Source organism: Lissotriton helveticus, chromosome 4_1, assembly GCF_964261635.1.
Source record: "Lissotriton helveticus chromosome 4_1, aLisHel1.1, whole genome shotgun sequence".
Lineage (NCBI taxonomy): Eukaryota > Metazoa > Chordata > Amphibia > Caudata > Salamandridae > Lissotriton > Lissotriton helveticus.
Window position 1 is genome coordinate 416,115,224 of NC_136063.1, and position 21,361 is coordinate 416,136,584.

General features: G+C 44.7%; 1 protein-coding gene across 2 annotated transcripts; it reads right to left on the minus strand.

Moving 5' to 3' along the window:
- Nucleotides 1-227: 227 nt before the first annotated feature.
- Nucleotides 228-20,641, minus strand: POLR2K (RNA polymerase II, I and III subunit K). 2 transcript variants are annotated; one of them, XM_078685584.1, is made up of 4 exons: nt 20,594-20,641; nt 20,168-20,243; nt 8,683-8,775; nt 228-368 (listed from the first exon to the last, which is right to left on the minus strand). In XM_078685584.1, exons 2-4 carry the CDS (start codon nt 20,226-20,228, stop codon nt 346-348), a joined length of 177 nt encoding a protein of 58 aa, XP_078541710.1. In that variant the 5' UTR covers nt 20,229-20,243; nt 20,594-20,641; the 3' UTR covers nt 228-345. The 2 variants fall into 2 exon arrangements, with proteins under 2 accessions (XP_078541710.1, XP_078541708.1); XM_078685582.1 differs by having other exon boundaries at nt 20,491-20,635.
- Between the last annotated feature and the right edge of the window lie 720 nt (nt 20,642-21,361).

A 21,361-nucleotide genomic window follows, 5' to 3' on the forward strand; every position in this document is an offset into this window, starting at 1 on the left:
AAAAGACATCAAACCTCCAAGGAAAAACATCCTGCTGAAAATAAATTATTAGATTAGTAACAATCTGTATGGAGATACAAATTATAACACAAAAACAATGCTATTACGACAATGGAAAAAACCCGGAATATTCCAAAGAAATAGTGTTAAGTCAATTTTTTTACGGTGAACTGCGTTTCTAAAGGAGGTATATCCACATCAGATACAGAAGGATCAAATAAGACAAATGGTTTTAAAATGTTTAATAACTTAGTTTTAGAAAATACAGGCTCGTAAATCAGGACATACATTTTACATAATCTAACAAGGAGAGGGGAAAACAGATTCCAAAGTAATGCTGGTGCATCATCGTGCATCAAAAACGACCACTGGTACAAGATGAGTTAAGGAACAAATACTTGCAATTAAAAATATATTAAACATTACAAATGTAGGACAACTCAACCTAGCCATTTAATTTTGTTTAGTGAAACCATGCTAGTGACTACAGACACTGAGTCCAATGCATTGCACATAGAGAATCTAGAATTTAATAGCAAATTTGGAAGCCCTTATAAACCAGACCTGTTTGATCAAACTGGTTACTAGTTTCATTTACTAAGGCACCTATTCTTAGGAATATAAATGCATACAATTTAGAACACACACAAAACTTTGACCATACAGAGTCTCCTCAAACTCAAAATGAGTATGTTGGCAGAACTGAAAATATTATAAAGCACCTCATCTTTTGCATGCATATTTGGTGTGGACAAATAAAGTCGCCTCTGCCCTAGGTTTCCTACGAGACCTATACGAGAGTGAAGCTTTTGAAATGAAAAACGCACCAAAGTAATGATAAACGGGGAACTGAAGAAGCTAAAGCACTTCACTAAGAAGAAATAGATAAATAACTAATATTGCCATTAGGAGGCTCTGATAACATTTATAAACCAGAAGGTTGAATGCAGAGTGGTTTATAAATGTTACCAGAAGCCCGAAATTACATTTTCGGACTATATTACACATTAGTCTGTATATAGTCTTTATAGTGCAAGAGTTATTGATTTTAGTACTCTGTAGAAAGATTCATATAATTTTGTTGTTGCCTGACACTGCAGATAGTCAGGCAATGTTTTAAGAAAAATTTGTTTTGTTGGGGATAATATTCTTATATTTTAAAAAGTGATTCTTGAACAATGTGTACTGTTACAAGTTACATTTTAACTGCAATGATCATTGTAAGGTAAATAAAAATATTTTAAATTGTGTTTTTATTTTGGTGGTACATTGCCACTATCGAGAATGGTTGCCTGCAAGGCTGAGATTGTCAGTTGCACCGATTTATGCTCGGAGAGCAGCACTGTCATTGTGAAGGCATTTTTCTTTGTTACCAGCACAGAAAGAAAGACAAAATCCTGTTAACCATCCATTTAACTTTCTTTTAGCAAAAGCGAATTCAGCAATGAATTACGGGAAATATTTCAGTTAAGATCTCTTTTCCATGAAATATGAGTTTTGAAGCCACTGGCAAGCGTTCAATTAGGTGGTTTACCTATGGTATATATGTAGGAAGAGCGGCTTTTTCTACCTGGTACTTTAGTTTTTTTGCTTTTTGCTTAACCCATTTTTGTTTTTTTGCTGGCTTCAGACCGCTATACATTTTACTCCTGCTAACGAGTAGTAAAGTGCTTGTGCTCCCAGTGTACAACGTAGCTGAATTAGCATATTCCTATTAGGCTTATTTTCCATGCCTATTATTCCCCACTATACCCACGGCTTGGAAGCGAACTGCCACTAGTGGACCGCTGCACCTATTATGCCATCTACTACAATGGCAATGCAAACATGGATTGAGGCCTACCATAGGAGCCGGACTATAGTAGTGTAAACATTTTTATTCTATTAATTCTAATAAATCCTTTTGACAGATAAAAAGTTCCTTCTAAATATTAACAAGTCACCCATATGTAAGCCTCGTAGCCCAGAAGGGAAGGTGCGTGCTATTTAAAAAGTAGGACATGGTAGCACTAGACTTCTACATGTGCTTAATGTGACCAGCTCCCAAAAGCCATTTTCACAGTGGCAGTCGTAGTGGTACTGTGTAGGAAACCATAACAGTTTACATACGGATACTGTATCTCTGGAAAAAGGCCTGCTAGAAAAATAATTTTAAAACTATTTTTATAAGTTAATAAAAATCCAAGTCAATTGTGAAGCTGCATTTTGATAAATATTTACGAAAAGTAACCCCTAGACAGTTACCTTTTCCCTGCCTAAAGTTCCAGGAGGCTAAATTTGCATTAAATCTCAAGCTTCTCTCAGGCCGTACTAAGGTGTGAATGAGGTGTGAAATTCTTCTCAGGACTTAAACAATAGGTCACTGATTGACAGGGCAATCTGAATGGGCAGTGATAATTCCTTTGAGCCCAGTCGAAGGGTGAGAGCTATGCCCATCCTGTTGTCAAAAGCTGGACAGGTCTGTTGAGCCACATAGAACCCCTGGGGCACACTTGTACAAGGAAAGAGAACAGGAAACAAAGACAATGCCTGCAGAGCCACTGTGTGGTTGCTGGGGGACTGGTTTTGTTCTAAGAGAACTCTTTCTCTGGGTTTATTATGGGTAGAGTGGTTGCATCAAATAGGATTTTTAGTGCTGGGTGTGGCAGGACACGAGGATTATCATAGTACACACACCCAGCATTATAGCTAAAGCTTAGTGTGGCTGAAGACTTTGGTCACCTTGAAAATGCCCAAAAGCGGGTATGGTTGGACCCAAAACTTTTATCCCATTGGTTCGGGCATGCCCAGGAGGTATTCCCACCCACTTACTGGTGTCAGGCATAAATGTGGCACCTGTAAGCACCAATTTCAAAATATTTTCTGGACCTGAGGAAGAACAGGACTGAACATGCTGTGGAGACAAAAGAGAGGAATGGACCTGCTTCCAGTGGCAAGTGGACTTGAGCATGCTGCTGGCCTCTGCCAATACCATGCGAGTCTGTAAGTGCTTCCACTAATGTCCTGGGGAGCTTTAGAAGTGTACTACTGTGGTGGACTGGAACTTAAAAAACTAAGGGCCTGATTTATATATTGGCAGAGAGGGTACTCCATCACAACGGTGACTGAGTTCCGTCCCCGACAATATAAGGCCCTGTCCATCAAATTTAATTGTAGGTGGAACTTTAGTTTGGCCAGACAGAGACTAACTTCTCCAATGACCCTGGGGAGTAAGGGCCATCAGAGAAATGTCTACATGTCCTCTCACCTAATTTAGAGTGGCGACATGTAGTCGAATTTTACTGTCTCTTACCACCAGGTTTGAGAAAAAAAATATTAGAATGCTTTCCCCACTATGGGAGAAGACCCCACAGGGAGGGGAGCATTTTTATAAAAAGAAAAGTGAAAAGAAGAAAATCCTGTTTTGGTATTTTCTTTTTGAAAAGAATTAAAAAAAATACTGTTTGCTACAGAGCTGCATCCTTCCGATGCAGACATGTAGCAAACAGTAAAATGCATGGATAGGAACCGCCATGACAGTTCCTGGCCTTTATAAATTACCGCCTGCTCGGTTGTCATTTATAACTAAGGTGGGCAGCCTCCCCTTGGCAGACCCACAGGCCGCCAGCCCCACTTTAAATCAGGCCCTATCCCGGAAGGTAAAATCTTTGACCAAGATAACCCAGGTTGCTGTATCCAACCTGCGGCGCGTTGAGGTCAGCCTCAAATTGCATTTAGGTCCCGATCTACCACGAGCATTGCGCGCTATTTTATTTAAAACTTTAAAGATTCATAGCTCTGGTTCACCTCATTGGATTTCTTGATTTTTATTGCTTTGTATTTTGAGTTTATTATTGTTTTAGTACTTCATAAATACCTTACACATTGCCCTAAGCCAAGCTGGTCTGTCTGCGCCATTGCTATCAGGGGGTTGAACTTAATTTAATGACTTTGAAGGTTCACCCTGATAAGGGTTGTGATTATTCCTTGTGGTAGGTAGTCACCCACCCCAATCAAATTATTAAATATGTACTATACATATATATATACATACATACATACATACATACATATATACTTTACACTGATAAAAACCCTTTGCAGTTGTAGTTTAGTGAACTTACTATAACCTGTGTTCCGTCATTTACTGCTCCTGATTCACATGTTACATCACTGATGACACGTTACATTACCTCACTGACGACATTATGCATTCATTGTGATAACGTCCTACATAGTTAGTAGACTTGAAGTAATTTAACAAGCTACACCTGTGATTAATCTTCTATCACCAATTTTACTCCCTTATAATCTCTTGTCTGGGCATCAGCCTAGAATTGCTTAAAATATTCTCACACTTACTCTATTTTGTGGTGGACTGGGCACCCCAGACTTCAAATTATACGCCCTTAGTGCCCAAGCCAGCTTCCTTCACTTCTGGCTGCACCTGAAGCCTTTTCAGCCTCACGTGGCGGTGGATGCTGATTTTGCGGCACCCCTGCCGCTCCGGACTGCTATCTTTGCCCCCGCGAGACCTCCAAAACGGAGAGATCAACACGGTGGAGACATTACACTGGGCCTGGGACGGCCTTCGTAGATGCTCAAGCATGCGCTCCGCCAAAGCCATGCCCATCGCGCACAATCCGGCATTCCCCACTTTGCAGAATGCCGGGATGGTCAAACAGGCAACGCGCCTCGGGCTGTCCACTTTGTCGGACCTTTACCCGGAGAGTGTCTTTTCCCTTCCAGCAGAATCCGGCCCCACGGAAAACCTGCTGTATTACCAACTGAGCGTCTTGAAGGCAGATGCACCCCACATTTCCTCAGGCCCCTCCTTCATTGGCTGCCCTGGACTTCGCATACACATCCGTCTCTCCCCGCAAGCTGGTCTCCAGACTTTATGCCCTCACGTTGGCTGCTTCTTTGCTTTCCGCGCTGCCTGGAGTGAGGACCTAGGCACCGACCTCTCCCAGGAGGTCAGGATGTACTGTTGCAAGCAAACCACACGTCTGTCCCCTAACTACCGCCTGTGTTTCATACATTTTAAATCCCTTCACAGACTATCGCTCCCCTGCCCAGTTGCATAAAATGGGCCTCACCCCCAGCGATAGATGCCTCCGATGCTCTGCCCCGCTGCAGACTTCTCCCATCTCGCCTGGCTGTACCCCAAGGTCTCTGCATATTGGCGTGAAGTGTGCATCGCCATCACGAACATCACCTCCTCACCTATCCTGCCAGACCCATTGATTTGCCTCTTAGGGTTTGTGAAACATTGTCCAGACGGCTCCCGCCGGCTAACCGCTATGCTGCTCGTTCTTGCACGGCATAAAGTCACCATGCATTTGCGACAGAAGCCCGCGCCCATGGTAAGCGCTTGGCTTGAAGATGCTGCGCACGGTCAGACCCCTCTTTCCGAATTCTGGGATCTGATGCTAGTAACTGGCCGCCCGATTGACATTTGGGCCCCCCTCGTTTCCTACCTCCAGCGCCAGAGCGCGTTGCCCCCCGCTTCCTCTACCGCGCTCCCCGCCGGCTCCATGCCTGCGGCGACTGCCATTGTTGGCTTATAGTGTGCAGCTCCCATATTCATGCACCCTGCCAGTTTCCTGGCTGTCTCTCTCACTTGTAACTGGCCACCTCATGGCGCTCCTCTACGTTCCTCTTACTCCAGCTCCTGTCGCTCCCATTTAAGCGCTGTTCTGGGCTTCTTAGTACAATTGCTCCTATGATGCATGTATCAGATGTTTTTCCCCCTCTGACGCAGACTTTCCGCCTTCATACATTGTAACTTGATGTGCAAGCTTCTGAGTAAAGTTTTTTTTTTTTAAACTATCACCAAACAAGTGATAATGGACACAACCTATGACCACATGCGGGACACAAAGCCTCTTTTGATTCACCAATATATGGTGAAGTTACCTTCTTTTTACTGATGCTCACCCACCTCCAAAGACTTTAATCGGGTCACCCCCCTTTTAAAACCTCCAACACCCTTCAAAAAGAACTTGTACTCAATTCACCATAATGGGGTCACAATCTTAAAGACTTCACACAAACACATTTTAAGCCAAGGGATTAACAGGTACGCAATTGCCACTAACACCACTTCTGCCAGGCTTTATGGAAAACCCTCTGTAGTTTGATAAACCACAATACACTAGTGGATAATCTATGGCAAACAGAAACTCTGCCTTTTCTCACATTTTGTCTGCAACAGGCTTGTTCTTTAAGCCACAACCTACTTTAAAACATGCCTCTACAAACCACATCCGGATCCCTCAAGCCCTTTGGCTTAACACAGAGTACTTCTTGCACCCCAAACTTTACTGGTTTGTAAATGGTGCAGCATATAAAACTTTCAATATACACATAACTATTTCTATTCAATGCAACCACATTTGTAGACGCAGTAACTATGCTGTATATGGCATTAGGCACTTCACTAACAGTTCTTTTTTAAAATAATGCTATGGAATAACGTGAATAGCAGTATCATGGATTATACCATTGTAAACACCACCAGTGATGCCATGTGATGTAATATTTGAGGTCATAAGCAGAGTATTACAATAGAGAAAGTTAAAGTTAGTTCACTAAATTTTAACTAGGAAAGTTAATTGTTCTTCTGACCAGACCCTTTTCTTGCGCTTTTAATAAGATTTTTTTCAGTACTATGTTACAAATATTAACAGGGAGGTTTCTTTGGGAGATCTTCCCCACCTGCCAAAATAGTCGGGGAAGGGTGTTCATGTTTGCCACTATGCCCCTTTATTTGGCCATTGAAAGGTGCCCACGTCTTAACTCACTGTGTCCGACATGCTGAAAATATACATTTTGCAAAGGTTCAGAAACATAAAAAGAGTTGTCAGGAGAAAAACATGGCTGATGCATGCACAGCTAACCATTACTTACGAATCTCAGCGACTGTGCACATGAGTCAGAACCAATACCAGGGCCACTGAAATTGTACGATTTTTCTGGCAGTGGCATTTTCCTCAATTATTTGTCACTTTTGCCACATTTACCCCTCGCTTATTGGTCTATAAGGGTGTCAAACTGGTCTTAATGAAGTGAAACCTTTGCAAAGATAGTGCTCACATGTGTCAAAACCATCGACATAGCCAGTAGGCATGGCCTATGTGGCAGCATGTACAAGAAAGAAAGAAAAAAAAAAAAAAAACTTGCTTCAAAGGGATGGGAAGTAAAAAAAAAAAAAGCTATAATGCTGCCAGTGCTGGCTGAGCCATAACGCTTTTTTTCCTTACGGCAGGTGAGGGGGCAACACAGCAGAATAATGGGAGGGAAGAAGCAACAAGGACAGTGACAGTGGGAGGGAAGAAGCAATAGGAATAGTGGGAGGGTGGGACGGAAGAAGCAACTGGGTGGGATAATGGGAGGGTGGGACGGATGAAGCAACAGGGATAATGAAAGGGTGGAACGGATGAAGCAACAGGGACACTGGAAGGGAAGGAGCAACACCGATAAATGCGAGGGCGGGAGCAACACAGATAAATAAGTGGGTGGGAGGACAAAGGGGGGTGGGTAGGTAGAAGCAACAATGAAGGCAGGGAAAGATAGTTAAACAAAACGGTATCCCATCAAAGCACCAAAAACAAAAGGAACAAATGATGGACGGAATACTGAACAATGCAAACATTCACCCCAAGTCACAAACATCTGGGTTTAATCCATTGTTCTTTTGCTAACCACGCCATCCCAGTTTGGACCACACCATATGCAAATCAGCCTGGACCCTGTTCCTCATGGGAACAGCCCGAACTGCCAAGCCAGGTCCTCCCTGGACCGAAACAAGCAACCAGGGACCGGTTATGGGACATCGCCCCTCATCAGCCAGGCTGGCTTGAATCTAGTGATGCAGTGAAGTTTCAAGTGTCTCAGAGCTTACCCCCACTACTCAGGGTTTAATTAGCAGTCTATTTATGGAAGAAAAGCAAACAATGCATATTGTTGAGTCTGTGTATTTGCGAAAGATTACCATTCTAATTGCAACCAGGGCCCACTGTTAACTCAGATTTGCTGGCATAAGCTTCAACAATCTAAGCCACAGAATTATTAAGCCACTGGACCTCACCACTGGCTATTATTTTATCAACAATGTATTTCATAAAAGGTAAGCAAAGCCTACATATTCGAATTCAAATTAGTGCCTATTGTTAGCCGCACTTTGATGAAACGTTCTTTTTTAAGATAAACGACCCCGAAATGACCATCTAACATATAAAAATACATCAAGGGTAACATTCGTAATATGAGTCGATAGCATATTATTTGGCCACATTATGTTCACTGGCATGGCAACCTCGGCTAGTATTACTAACACCCTGATGCATGTGATGTAATAAGCAGACTCCAGAAGCAGAGTACTTTCAATCATATGCAGTCTAAATACACGAAAGTCATTCCTCAATTTTTTTCTTATAGAAATACGGAAATTGTGGTGTTTTATGTCAAATCATCTTCATAGTGAATAAACTGTTGCCTGCTGTAATCATATTTTCTTGAGAAGATATTTTATTTCGGAGACATTTCAAATACGTTTGATGAGGACACATGTTCTAGTGTTTATGGTCAAAGAGACCTAGAGATAAGGAATAAAAATGTGTTAGTGTAATCAACAAACAGTTAAAACCAAAAATAGAAGGACTATGTTGAAGCCCACACACAGTTTTTGAAAAAGGATACATCTCTTTGTTCGTTTCTTGTACATTATTCTGTAGCCACATTCTCTGCATCGTATGGGGTCTCTGGCTTTAATTTCATTTTCGGTGTGACACTCTGTAGAAAAAAAAACCAGAAGAAATATTGTAAATCTAGTACTAACTTAAATATATGTTTTAGTAATTTTCCTAAATCGAGAATGTGTTCAATGGTGTGCCAGATAGTTCTGCAGTGTATCCAGGCCATCATTCTGATTGCCAGAGGACTCAAGGAGAAGCAGAGACCAGACAAAATCCCTGGTTAATAGGTACTCGGGAGCGCCATCCTCAAGGGTGGATATTCAACAACAGACTGAGTAAATGTTTGGAGCAATTCAATACATTCCTTATAAGAGGTCTTGGCTCCATGGTACAATCTGAGAGGCAGGTTAGATGAAGGATACCTGCTATGCATTTGCTTTTGGTCATTTAGCAGTATCATTGTCATGGAGTAACTTGAAATTTCTATTTAAGCGAACTAGAGGATTTTTTTATTTTATTTTTGCATTTTCAAATACATACAACCCCCTTCACCATGTGACAACAAAAATCAATGATCTTACAATATAGCATCATACAACAAGAATTATTGCACTGACCCAGAGCATTTTACATTATATCAAAGAGCTGTTACTGTGTACAACTGTCATCTGCAGCATCTAGAGTTAGACAATAGATATGCAGTCAGTGGGGACCATACATTTTGGGGCGAGAGGGACCTGGCAGTTCCTCAACATAACAAGCTAATTGTTCTCTGCAGAATGTCAAGTCATGTAGCCAGTCTCTGAATTTAGGTGCTTTTTTGCGGTCCCATGTTCGTGCTTCCTTCCTCTTGGCCATTTAAGCTGCTATCAAGCCCAGTCGCCTATTCTTTGGTTAAAAACGCTTCACCAGACTCGACAAGCTGATCAGAAGAGACCACTCCACTACTTCCATTATCGTGTCAGTTAATGCCTGTGTGGCAAGGACCCAGAATTCCCGAATCTGGGAGCAGTCCCATGCGAGATGAGGGAATCCTGACTCGTGTCCTGCACCGTTTACATCTAGCTGTGTCACGCAGACTATACCTCAGTAACTGAAGGGGTGTAGAATAAATCTGTTGTAAATACTTAGAATGGATTATGTGCAGGTAGCAATTAGCCGTTAGCCGTTTTTGCATTAAGCAGCGAAATTCCCAATTCTCGTCAGTGAATGCACTGCTGAGAGCCTATTCCCAACGCACCTGGTCCTGGCTGAGTGCAGGTGCGGTGTTGGATTGCATGCTTTGATAGTCAGATGACCAGCCTGCCCCACGAGGGACCTGCCAAGAAAGTGTGCAAGGAACTCAAGGTGTCTGGTGCAGCAGGAAGATGGATATTAAAAGCATCCCGTAACCTATAGTATGTGAAGACTGACATTAGCGCTCCCTGATGCCCATCGCTAATCTGTGCCTCCGCGTATATATCATCCATTATAATGATATCCATGTCTGCCAGAATCCCCAGCACCCGTTTGTCCTGTGTCACCGAGAGTTTAGGATGATGTGCTATTGGAAGAGCCGGTGCATAGACCAGCTGCCTACCCGCACGTTTCTCCATGGCGCGCCATGCAGTCCACATGTCTCTAAGGTGGGTAGGTAGCATGCGATATTCAGATGAGTGCCACTAGTGGATCCGGGCTCATGTCATCAGCCTCAACCGCCACATGAGGTATGAATGGTGGAGGAAAGAACCAATAGTGGGCAAATTGGGCCTGTGCGCATAAATAATACAAGTACATGTCATGCACAGAGAAGCCCCCCTGTGAAAATGGCCGTGTAAGAGTACTCCAGCTACACTGGGATTTTTTGCCTGACCAGACCAGCCGCAATATGGTCGAAAGCAGCTGGAAGAAGAATGCCCTTGTTAACTTAATAGGGACATTGGTGAAGAGATATAAGAACCGGGGTAAAGTGACCATTTTAGGGGGGGTAGGGGGGGGGGGGGGGGGACAGAGCTTGCCTGGCTTTAAGATGGCTGCTCCAAGATTGAGCTCCGCCGGCCACCAGTACTATCCGGCAGGGATTTGCTGCTTCTACCATTTCTGTATTGTGTGGAAATACTGAGCAGATGTCCACCCCCCCCCCCGATTGCTGAATCCATCGCTGTGCTCAATAGCTGTCTCGCTCGGATGCAGCCGGAGATCTGGCCCGTCCTGTAGTCATCGACACGCGGCCTGATAAAGTGGCCGACGCGCGAGAAGTCATGCACTGCATCGGCCGGCCGGAGTGTGGCGTCTGTAGTGTGCGGAACCTCTCTCGGCCCGGCTCCTTGCTGGAGGTCGGTGGTGCTGTACATCGCTGCGTGGGACACATCGAAGATTCGACAACGTGAGGTGAGCCCCGCGTACCGTCAGATTGAGCTGAGCGGGCCTCTCTGGCGGACTGAATTGCACTGCTCTGCCTTTGGCGCCCTGAGACTTTGGACCTGCACCCAGGACCTCACGTCCCCAAGACCGAGAAGCGCTGCATTGCCTCGGCCTCTAACGCCTAGTGGCTCTGGTCTCTTGCCCTGGGCCCAGCACCCCCGAAGTTGGAGGATTGCTTTGTCGGCACCGCCTGGGTGAGGGGGCCTTCTGTCTTGGCCTGCTTTGCTTGTGCCGTCTGTTCTGAGTGGTGGCCCCTACAGACTGATAGTAAAGGACCGGAGTCAGTGCTTGCCGAGTGGAGGGTACTGTGGGCGGCCTAATTTCTTAACTGCCCACTCTTGTTGATACTGGCCCTGGCGCGTTGCGGCCTAGGCCAGACGTATTTGGCGGGAGCCGACCACACTCACTAGACCTGAGAGTCCCAGTCGACAGGGGTTGGTATATGCGTGCCTGGGGGGCCGGTGTGCCTGCGAAGCTGCGAGAGGCAAGCATGACAAATCTCAACCGAAGACCAATTTCGAGCAGCGAAAATCCAGGCACTGAGAAGACGCAGCGGAATCCGTGATGTCTGAGCCGGATAACCCTACGGAGGATCCTATTGGCGGCATTAAACAGATTGTAGCATCCTTGCCGCACGGTCGGACGGCTATAGATGCCAAAATCGACACTTTGGCCAACAGAATGTTGGAACCGGTCAACATTCAGAGCGCCTGGATATGGCGGAACGTCGCACTGCACTAACGGAGGAGGCCCAGTCCGACTCCAACAATGCCCAGAAGCGAGTGGAGAGGGCCCTGGTTGCCCTGCACGACAGAGCTGAAGACTTGGAAGCAAGGTCGCGGCGCAGTAACCTCCGCATTATGGGTCTGCCTGAATCTACAACGACGGGCAATATGGAGACTATGCTGCTGGGTGCTGATACATTCTCGCCTATGTGTGTGGTAAAGAGAGCCCCGCTCTTTAGGCCCTAGACCCCAGCCTGGCGCTCCTCTAAGGCCCATCATTGCTAAATTGCTCAATTACCTTGACAGACGCTGCACTACGGAAAGCTAGCGAACTCGGTACCTTACAAGATGAAGGATCTTCTCTTTCCTTATTCCCCAACTTCACCCTTAACGTCCAGGAATCCAGGAGGCAATTCGCTCCTCTGAAGCGCAAGCTACGTGATCAGAAAATGTAATATGTTATGCTGTACCCTGCACGACTCAGGGTACTGTTTGATGGGAAGCCCCAGATATTCTCAGCTCTGCAGTCCCTTCAGACAGAGAGCTCTCAAAGACTGGCATAAGGTTGGCAAACGACGAAGGGTCTAGATGGCAGTCCTTGAGCCGATGATGAACCTAGCAACCTTGAAGATAATGACGGAGTGGTGATCGATGGGCACGTCCACTTCTCTCCTAAATTCTTGACTCTAAGTGTTGATCTAGGTTCAGATATTTTTGTTGTGCAACTGTGGTTATTTTGTGCTGCTCAATGAAAATATTTTGTCTACAGTTCCTGTGAGTGAGGATTGCCGGCCATGGTTGTGGTGGGTTGCGTCATGGGGAATAACAAGCTTAGCGGTGAGTCTGGGGGATAAGCCAAGATATACTTAGTTCAGTGATCCCTGTGAAGGGCTATCGGGGTTGAGGGTTAATGCAGTTCACGGGGGACGGGTTAATCTGTTAGTTCCCCGTGCTGTGGCCTCGACTGATCACCAAGATCAGGTATGTGCAGTATCTGGGGGAGCCGGTCACACCAGGGTCCCTCGGAACGGTCTAACCCTATTGCCGTTGTGGAGTGGCTGGCTCTCTGATGTTTTGCTGGGAGGGTTGTTGTTATTTCGGATGGCTATTAAGTGCATTCCAGTCTAACGTGATTTGCTTATGCATGTTCTTTCCTTTTTTGCTCTTTGGGTCTCTTCTGCGTGAGGCGTTCTGGTGGGTTCTCTGGGACGGGAGGGTTACAGGATTCAAGAATTATATGTATTTCCTCAATGTTACTGGTTGTAACGACTGAAGCTTTGCGTTTGATGTTTGGCGGTGTGGCAGGGGGTTAACTAGTGTGATATCGCTGGGTAACATCCGTCCCAATACGTTACATGCTGTATTTTCTGCATTTCTGGGTGTTTGTTGTTGCTTATGTTTGTTCGATGTGCAATTCCTAAATGTCCTTTTGAGACAGGGTGGGATGCTATTTGCCTTTGCTTAGTTGGGGCATGCAAGGTGTGGGTGTGGGGTGGTATGGAGTTTTTTTGTGGTATTTTTCCATTTGCAGATCACATGTCTTTATTTCCCCTTGTCGAGCAGGGTAGATTTCGTGGTATTACAGAGTGGGAGCTATACTTGTACTCATTCATTGCATGTCAATCACGCACAACAGTCTGATTCGTACTAAGCAACTGAAACTCATGACATGGAATTTCAGGGGCCTAAATGATCACAGAAAGATAAGTAAGATACCAGCCTACTTAAAAACAGAGGGAGGTTGACATTGCTTTGCTTCAGGAGACGCACCTTCACCCTGGCTGTGCGTTACTGACCGGCAGTCTATTAACAGGCGCCTTCCATGATGCGAGTTTTACTTCCCACTCTAGGGAGGCGATGACCTGGATTAATCCTAAGTAGGGACTCCAAATAGAACACTGTGAAACTAACCCTGCTGGTAGTTACGTTATATCCCGTTGTTATAGTAAAGAGCTGAATTTCCTTATTGTTAATTCCTACAGCCCGAATTATGATGACCCACAGTTTTACCAGTCTATCTTTAGGCTTCTGAAAGACAGTTATCGGTTACTGCTGCTATTAGGGTGATTTTAATTGTGACTTCGATCCAGCTCTTGACCGCTCAAGAGGCCCACCTCGACCCCAGTCTGCTGCTGCTAAGGCCATTGCGGACATTTCTTTACAGTTACAAATGGTTGACATTTGGAGGGCTAGATCCAATGTTAGTGGCGGATTTACACATTATTCAGCGCACCATGATATTCACACACGCATAGACTACTGTCTCATCTCGCAAGTGCTACTGTCCAAGGTTCAGGATTGCTTGGTGCTTTCTCGGTCATTTTCGGACCACTCTCCCATTCTGCTGGCCATTATGGTGCCTTCGCGAGTTCCTCCTCCTTTCTTGTGGAGGTTCCCCACATATTCGTTACTAGACACAGTCTTTAAATCTGAGCTACTTGATGCAATTTCTGAGTTCTTTGCCATTAACAAGCCAGACAGCAGTGCTGTCTATTAGGCTTTGCCCTAAAAAGGACCCTTCCCACAGCAATCCATATTCCTGCCAAATTTCACGTAAATCCATTCAGCCATTTTCTTGCTAATTTTGTTTTAAAAGTCTATTAAAAAATGGATTGGTGGACAAATGTGTTTTGTCCCCCTCATTTTTTTCCTTTGCCAACCCTTAATTATTCATCATGAAATTTTGCATTATCAGTCAATGTAGGAAAAATAAAATAGGTCTGCAATTTTCATTGAAATTCATCAAACGGTGATAAAGTTATTAGCAAACACAAACCTGAAGAATAATTTATCTCTGAATACGAACTAGAACTACAGAGTGGCCACTGTCACTCCGATATAAATGCACTGCTTTCAACCTCAAGCATGATACAAAGGATTACATCACAAATGACACTGGTGACGTTGCATATCATATTAACATTATTATAAAGGTCACTATGGATACAGTATCACAACTGTCTGGAGATGCATCTAATAAGGTTAGGTTGTCCGTATCAGTTATTGATTTGTATAAATATGGTGTGGTTGTAAGCAGTGCATATTGTTTTCATGGCAGGGATGCTAGTTAGGATTTGTATAACCATAATTGGCCGATTTAACATATTCTTAATATTTGAATACCATAACTAAACTTTAACTGTGGTTTATTTAACCCTAACTTCCATTTAACCACTTGGATGCTAAGGTCCCTGATAATCCTCCATTAAATTTCCTTTGAAATCAATGGAAACTCCATGACGAGTTACCCTTGTCATTAGCATTCAAGTGGTTAACAAAGATGTTCATTATATTTCAGGCTTTTTGGGAGGGAGCTGCTATACTGCACATATCTTCTATAAAATAAATCACCACTGCCTATGGCAGACATCTGCACAAAGCCGGGGTTGATAACATAACCTGGAGGATGTCAGTCATACTCGCCATGGTTTGGCCAAAGGACCTGGCCTGTGGTCAGGCTCTCAACTCAACCTCTGTAAATTGCAACGCCGACTGTGTGAAATCCTTGGCAAAATATACCAGGACAGGACGTTAAGCATCAGAGGCCCCCCCACCCCAAAAAAGGAGTGATTGTTAGGGCAGTCTAAAAAAGATGTCTTATTATATGTATCTGGCCACAACTACCCCAGCACTAGTCTGTTCTATTTTTATCCATTGCATATCGGTGTACAAGGTTTCTCCTCCCTACGTAGCTATTGGTAGATAAGTTCCACTCAAATGTTCGTGTTAAAAAAAATCAAAAAGTTAAGTCGTTATATGGAATACAGACTTATATGTACACATTTAATGTGAAGCCTGATTCTGTGCAAAATCAGGTGAGTTCACCACATAAGGGTTGTAAGCAGCTCACAAACTGAGAGGGAGATTATAGTGTTATGCACTGCTTCCACGGGAAGCCTCTATCGCTTACACCAAGATTCTAAGTCTGGTAATTCACTGCTGTGACGCAGCAACAGATAAGAAAAACGGGTTAACCGCATGGCCACTTGAATTACGCGATTATGCGGCCGTGGAATTCTGCAATACTGCACCGCAGTGTTTACCCAATAATTATGAACATCTCATTTGCCACATCATCCGATCCATACTCTGCAGATTTGAACAAAAAACCCATTTTGTTTCCAGCTCAAACAGATCAAAAGTTACTAAAAAGGCTGCATCACATGCTGGCTTGCAGTGGATTGGCCTTTGCAAAGGTTGACTAGTTCAGTTACTTACAGCGAGCAGTATTAGATGTGGAACTGGTACTAATAAAATGAAACATTTGCCCAGACGGGTAATGTGCAAAATTGCCAAAATAATTAACTGATACTATTTTAAAATGTGCCGCGTGAAACAGAATAATTTGTGTTTTCTTGCCACATAATTTAGTAAATACTGCTGCATAATTTGGGCCTCCGCTGCTGCCTAATTCTAGTGGCCTTGTGAGTATATCAGAGAGATTATCACATGATTCACTTTACAAAATCCTCTCACTTTGCTGCGAAAAAAGTAAACAACATCTCCACAATAAAAAACATAAGCATCAATTTGTCAGAATAGACCTGACATGTACTTAACCTGTTTTAGGACACGCAGCAAATGTAACAATATAAAACCAAAATCTACATGTATTGTTATTGCTCGTTCACCTTCTTAACTTCAGCACCTCTATATTGCACCAGGTGAGTCGGTTATGGGGAGGGGGTGGGGGGGGGGAGGGGGAGTGGTGGGTGGCAAAGACTCTAATGGGCTGGCCTGGCCCTCAAATGCCATCACCATAGCTAGGGCCCGGTCTTGCAGGTTAGGAACTTAGCCTCTAGAGTAGGAACCTAGCCCCTGTACCTTCTGATGAAGGGCTCAAAAAATCCATTTGCCAGAGGAAAAATCCACTGGCTTTAATCATAAGCTATTTTTTGGCCCTACTCGCCCTTTCTGGCGAGTAGGAAGGCAAACTGACTTTTGGCCTCTGTCTCTGAAAGTAGAGCAAATATGAGAAGAATGCAAGATTTAAAGGCATCTTTAATGCTCACAAAGTGAATGAGCAATAAAAATGCCTTTAAATCTTGTTAACTTGTCACATTTGCTCACAGAGGTCAAGTGCATTACAGTTAGGTCGAGTAGATTTTTTTAACCTCATGGCTGCTATTGATATTCCTCTCCTGTGCTGGACAGTAATAGGAATGGGTGTGGTCATGACAAGGTCAGCTCATTATGAGCACACGAGCACCGTGCATCATGACGAGCTCAGCTCGTCATGAGCATGGGTTAGGTTACTAGACCTGCAGGTCTAAAAACTATTTTTTGATTTTTCGAGCCCTGAGATGTATGCAGGTGTGGCATAACTTGATACAAACTGGGTTACAGTGGAATCTAAAAGGGCTTTACGCATATAAAGAAAAGCATCGTCCTAAAACTAATATTTCAAAAACTAAGGTGTTAGCTTTCGGGGTAGAAAACACTTTGATCCATTTTGCTGGTCATTAGTTAGCGAGAAATTGGAACAAATTAAGCATTACACACATCTCTGTAGAATTTTACCGCACACCCTGGACAGTACAAAACAGTTTAAATGAAATGGGAGTAATGCCTTAGGTCATAGGTACTCACAAACTTTCTCTCGCTCCAAATTTACAGGGTGGTTTGTGGCCAGTGGAGGCGGGGTCAGTGGGGGAGGGGCTAGAAAAAAAAACTGTGACCAGGAGGGTGAACACAGGCCCCTGCAGCGGATGCCTTCGTCCACGGAGGCAAAAGACCTGGCATACACACATCTCTCTCTCCCTATCTCCCCCCTCCCTGTCTCCCTCAATCTCTCTCCCTCCATCTCTCTCCTTCCATCCATCCCTCTCCTTCCATCCATCCCTCTCCCTCCATCCATCCCTCTCCCTCCATCCATCCCTCTCCCTCCATCCATCCCTCTCCCTCCATCCATCCCTCTCCCTCCGTCTCACTCCCTCGCTCCATCCCTGTCCGTCTCCCTCTGCCTCCCCACCTCAGATTCCCTCTCTGTCTCTCTCTCTACCCCCGACGACCTCTACCCTCCCCGACGACCTCTACCCTCCCCGACGACCTCTACCCCCTCCCCCCCCCCCGACTCCCTCTATCCCCCCCACTCCCTCAATCCCCCCCACTCCCTCTATCCCCCCCCCTACCCCCCGGACAACTCCCTGTCTCCATCTCCCTCTCTGTCTGTCTCCGTCTCTACCTCTATCTCGCTTTGTCTCCATCTCTGTCTGTCTCTCCCTCTATCTGTCTCTGCCTCTATCTGGCTCTGTCTGCCCCTGCCTCTATCTGGCTCTGTCTGCCCCTGTCTCTATCGGTCTCTACCTCTATCTGTCTCTATATGTCTTTATCTGCTTCTATCTCGATCTGTCTCACCGCACCCGACTCTCACTCCCTGCTGCCCTCTGTCACATCACCCGGCTCTCACTCCCTGCTGCCCTCTGTCACATCACCCGGCTCTCACTCCCTGCTGCCCTCTGTCACATCACCTGGCTCTCACTCCCTGTTGCCCTCCGTCACATCACCGGGCTCTCACTCCCTGCTGCCCTCTGTCACATCACCGGGCTCTCACTCCCTGCTGCCCTCCCACCTCACCCGGGCTCTCACTCCCTGCTGCCCTCCCACCTCACCCGGGCTCTCACTCCCTGCTGCCCTCCCACCTCACCCGGGCTCTCACTCCCTGCTGCCTTTACACCTCACCCGGGCTCTCACTCCCTGCTGCCCTCCCACATCACCCGGGCTCTCACTCCCTGCTGTCCTCTGTCACCACACCCGCTGCCCCGCATGTGTGTGTCAGCCCTGGTTGACACAGCTTCCCGGGCACACAAACAGCCAGACCCCAGTTCTACACAGGTCTTTAAAAGACCATTTACATGTTAATGAGGCTTTGTTCACATCTTCTTAGCGCCCCTGCAGCTCCACTCTGACTGTGGCTGGAATCGCACAGCGTCTCCACAGAGCAGTACAGGCGGTGTTTGCTGCCACGTAAAAAAAAATTTTTTTTTAAAAGAGAACACGCGTACGATGTCTGTAAGGTCCGCGGGACGACAAGGAAGGCTTGCCGGGCCGCTGGCGGCCTGTGGGCCGTACTTTGAATACCTGTGCCTTAAGTGGTGCATATGAACGTAATACATTTTATAATTCCTTGGGGAGACATTTGCCACACTTACAAGAAATTTAGGGAATAACTCTTTTTATTAGTTTACATCAAAGCACAGTATTGAGAAAAAAGAGATCTTATTTAAGACTTTGTCGGTAGCCAACAGTGTAGGCACCGGCCTTATGGAATGGAAACAGCTGTAAGCCAACAACCCGGAGGCAGGCAACGTGGCTAAGGGCTACATGAGGCTACTCATCGAGAATTGGGTTTTATAAATCTCAGTCCTCTAGAGCTTTACTTGGGCTATGAGATGGCAAAGTTTGTTGCTTACTCAGGCTTGTGAACTGGCAACGAGCTGTCGAGAGGAGTGGTTTTCTTCTGTCCAGCTCATGTTGAACCCTGTAGCCGGTTTTTACATCCCTTTTACCTAGATATAATTTAACAACTATGAAATGTTTGCATTTTATAATCTCCCCTCTGATTGAATGTGTGTGTTTTCCGAATATTTTAAATCAGGTCATCTGAACTGCCATTTACATGGACTTTTGAAAGTTCAGTTGCCATTTCTTCTTTTATGGTTGTGTACTGCATTATATATACTAGGATGGTTGACGGCATATGAGGTTGGAATCAATCTTCACAAATCTTGAACTGATCAAAAGAACCAGTGGATACAGGTTGCCTTTGCCAGCAAAGCGCTAATTGACACCAAAAAGTGCAATCTGAAAATCAAGAACAAGGTACTTTACATAAAGTGGGCTGAATAAAAACGTAGAAAGGAAAATAAGCGTAATCTCTTATTTTGAAACTTTACTCAGGATATCGCTCCCCATAACTGCCATTGTATTATAGGTCGATTATAAATTCTTTGCACGCAAGCAGTTCATTTATTTTTGCTAAAAAAAAAGCAAAAGTAAAAAACATTGTCATTTTTAAACTCCAACAGCTCTAACTTTAACACATGTGAGACCTATTGCATTGCAAATGCTTGTTTTACCTCGTTACATAGTCAGTAAAGGGACAATTGGATTATGTTTTTTCACGGGCCAAGTAGATTTCTGGAGCACCATGAGCAATAGGTTATTTGAACAAAATGTTATACACCTGGTTACATTTTGTGGGCCACACTGTACTACACAGTGCCCCCATCTAAAGCACTAAATACAATTTAAAAAAAAAGTCAATACTAATTTTACATACGATTTAATTTACGTAAAGTAATCATACGACAACGCGATTAAACTTGACAGAAGACCACAAAAGGGAAAAGTTAATCTTACCGCCACAGATATAAATCATTGGTTGCTGCTTTGGGGGCGGTGCATCCTTCGGGGGCTCCATATCATGCCCTTAAAGCTGAAAAGTAAATACTAAGATGGATACAATGTAACGCTACAAAATAAAAATATTTACAAAAACGTTTGTTCGCGCCAATTATCAGAACCTATATGACGAGAAGAAACACGACAGACTAAAGCATTGGATGGATGTCTCTAAAAGAACAGCGGTTATGAATTTGATGGCGCAGAGGACAGCTACTGATAAGAATAGGAAATGGCGAGCCTATTTTCTGGGAGTAAGTCGGTTCGGAAGCGGTTTTTACCTCTCTCATCACATCCACAGACGCTATCTAAGCCTGTATTTTCGCAGCACTTTAGAGCACGAACACCGGATATCACTCGTGCGAACGGCGCATAACGACTTACGTCACGAGACACGTCTTTTTCCAGCGCAAGCACTGCTTGTTTGAGACAGCGAATGAGCATCAACAATCAGAATGGAGCTCAGGCTGGCACCCCGGGGGCATTGAGCGGCCTAATGCAGTGCTGGGCATGGGGATGTGTGGTTGAAATGTTGGGGCGGGATTGAGAACGGGGACAAAGTTGCCCTCGCTCTGTGGGTTTGGTGGGACGTCTCCGTGTGGTCCAATGCAGAAGGGTGTTCAGGCCCAATAGGGGGGGGGAGTCCTAGTGCATACGTGCCAACCGACCCGATTCATGCTGGAGACTCCCGATTGTTAAACTAAAATTACTTTATTTTACCATAACTGCCAAGGTTTCAGATTGCTATGTGTGACATTTTCATAATTTCAGTGTAATTAGGAGTGACATTTCAACCACTATGAGTGACAATATCCTGCGAGCAAAATAAAGCAATAAAGACGAGGAAAACATATAAATATCAGAGATTACACCCATTTGAGCAACAAGAAACTAAGAAAGTCTTAAAACTGCTGCAATTCACCAGAAATGGAAGGGCACTAACCTAGTGCTTTTGTAAACTGTTACTGGTATAGCCTTAATTTAATAATACCTTGTCTCTAATAAAGTCACAACACTACATTGCTGCACCGAGGTGGGGCAAAATAAATGCAGCTGCCGATGTCTTTGAGAAGTGTCCCTGTGAGTCTGTCTGTGTCACACTCACTGGCTCATGGCTCAGCCCACTGCATACACTCAGCTGCTGTACAGTAG

Excerpts from the sequence above, each read along its gene's own strand:
- POLR2K (XM_078685584.1), bottom strand. The coding sequence starts at position 20,228 with ATGGAGCCCCCGAAGGATGCACCGCCCCCAAAGCAGCAACCAATGATT. Across the intron at positions 8,776-20,167 it reads AATGATTTATATCTGTGGCG|AGTGTCACACCGAAAATGAA; the intron begins GTAAGATTAACT and ends TTTTTTCTACAG. Across the intron at positions 369-8,682 it reads CAAGAAACGAACAAAGAGAT|TGGTCGTTTTTGATGCACGA; the intron begins GTATCCTTTTTC and ends ATCTTGTACCAG.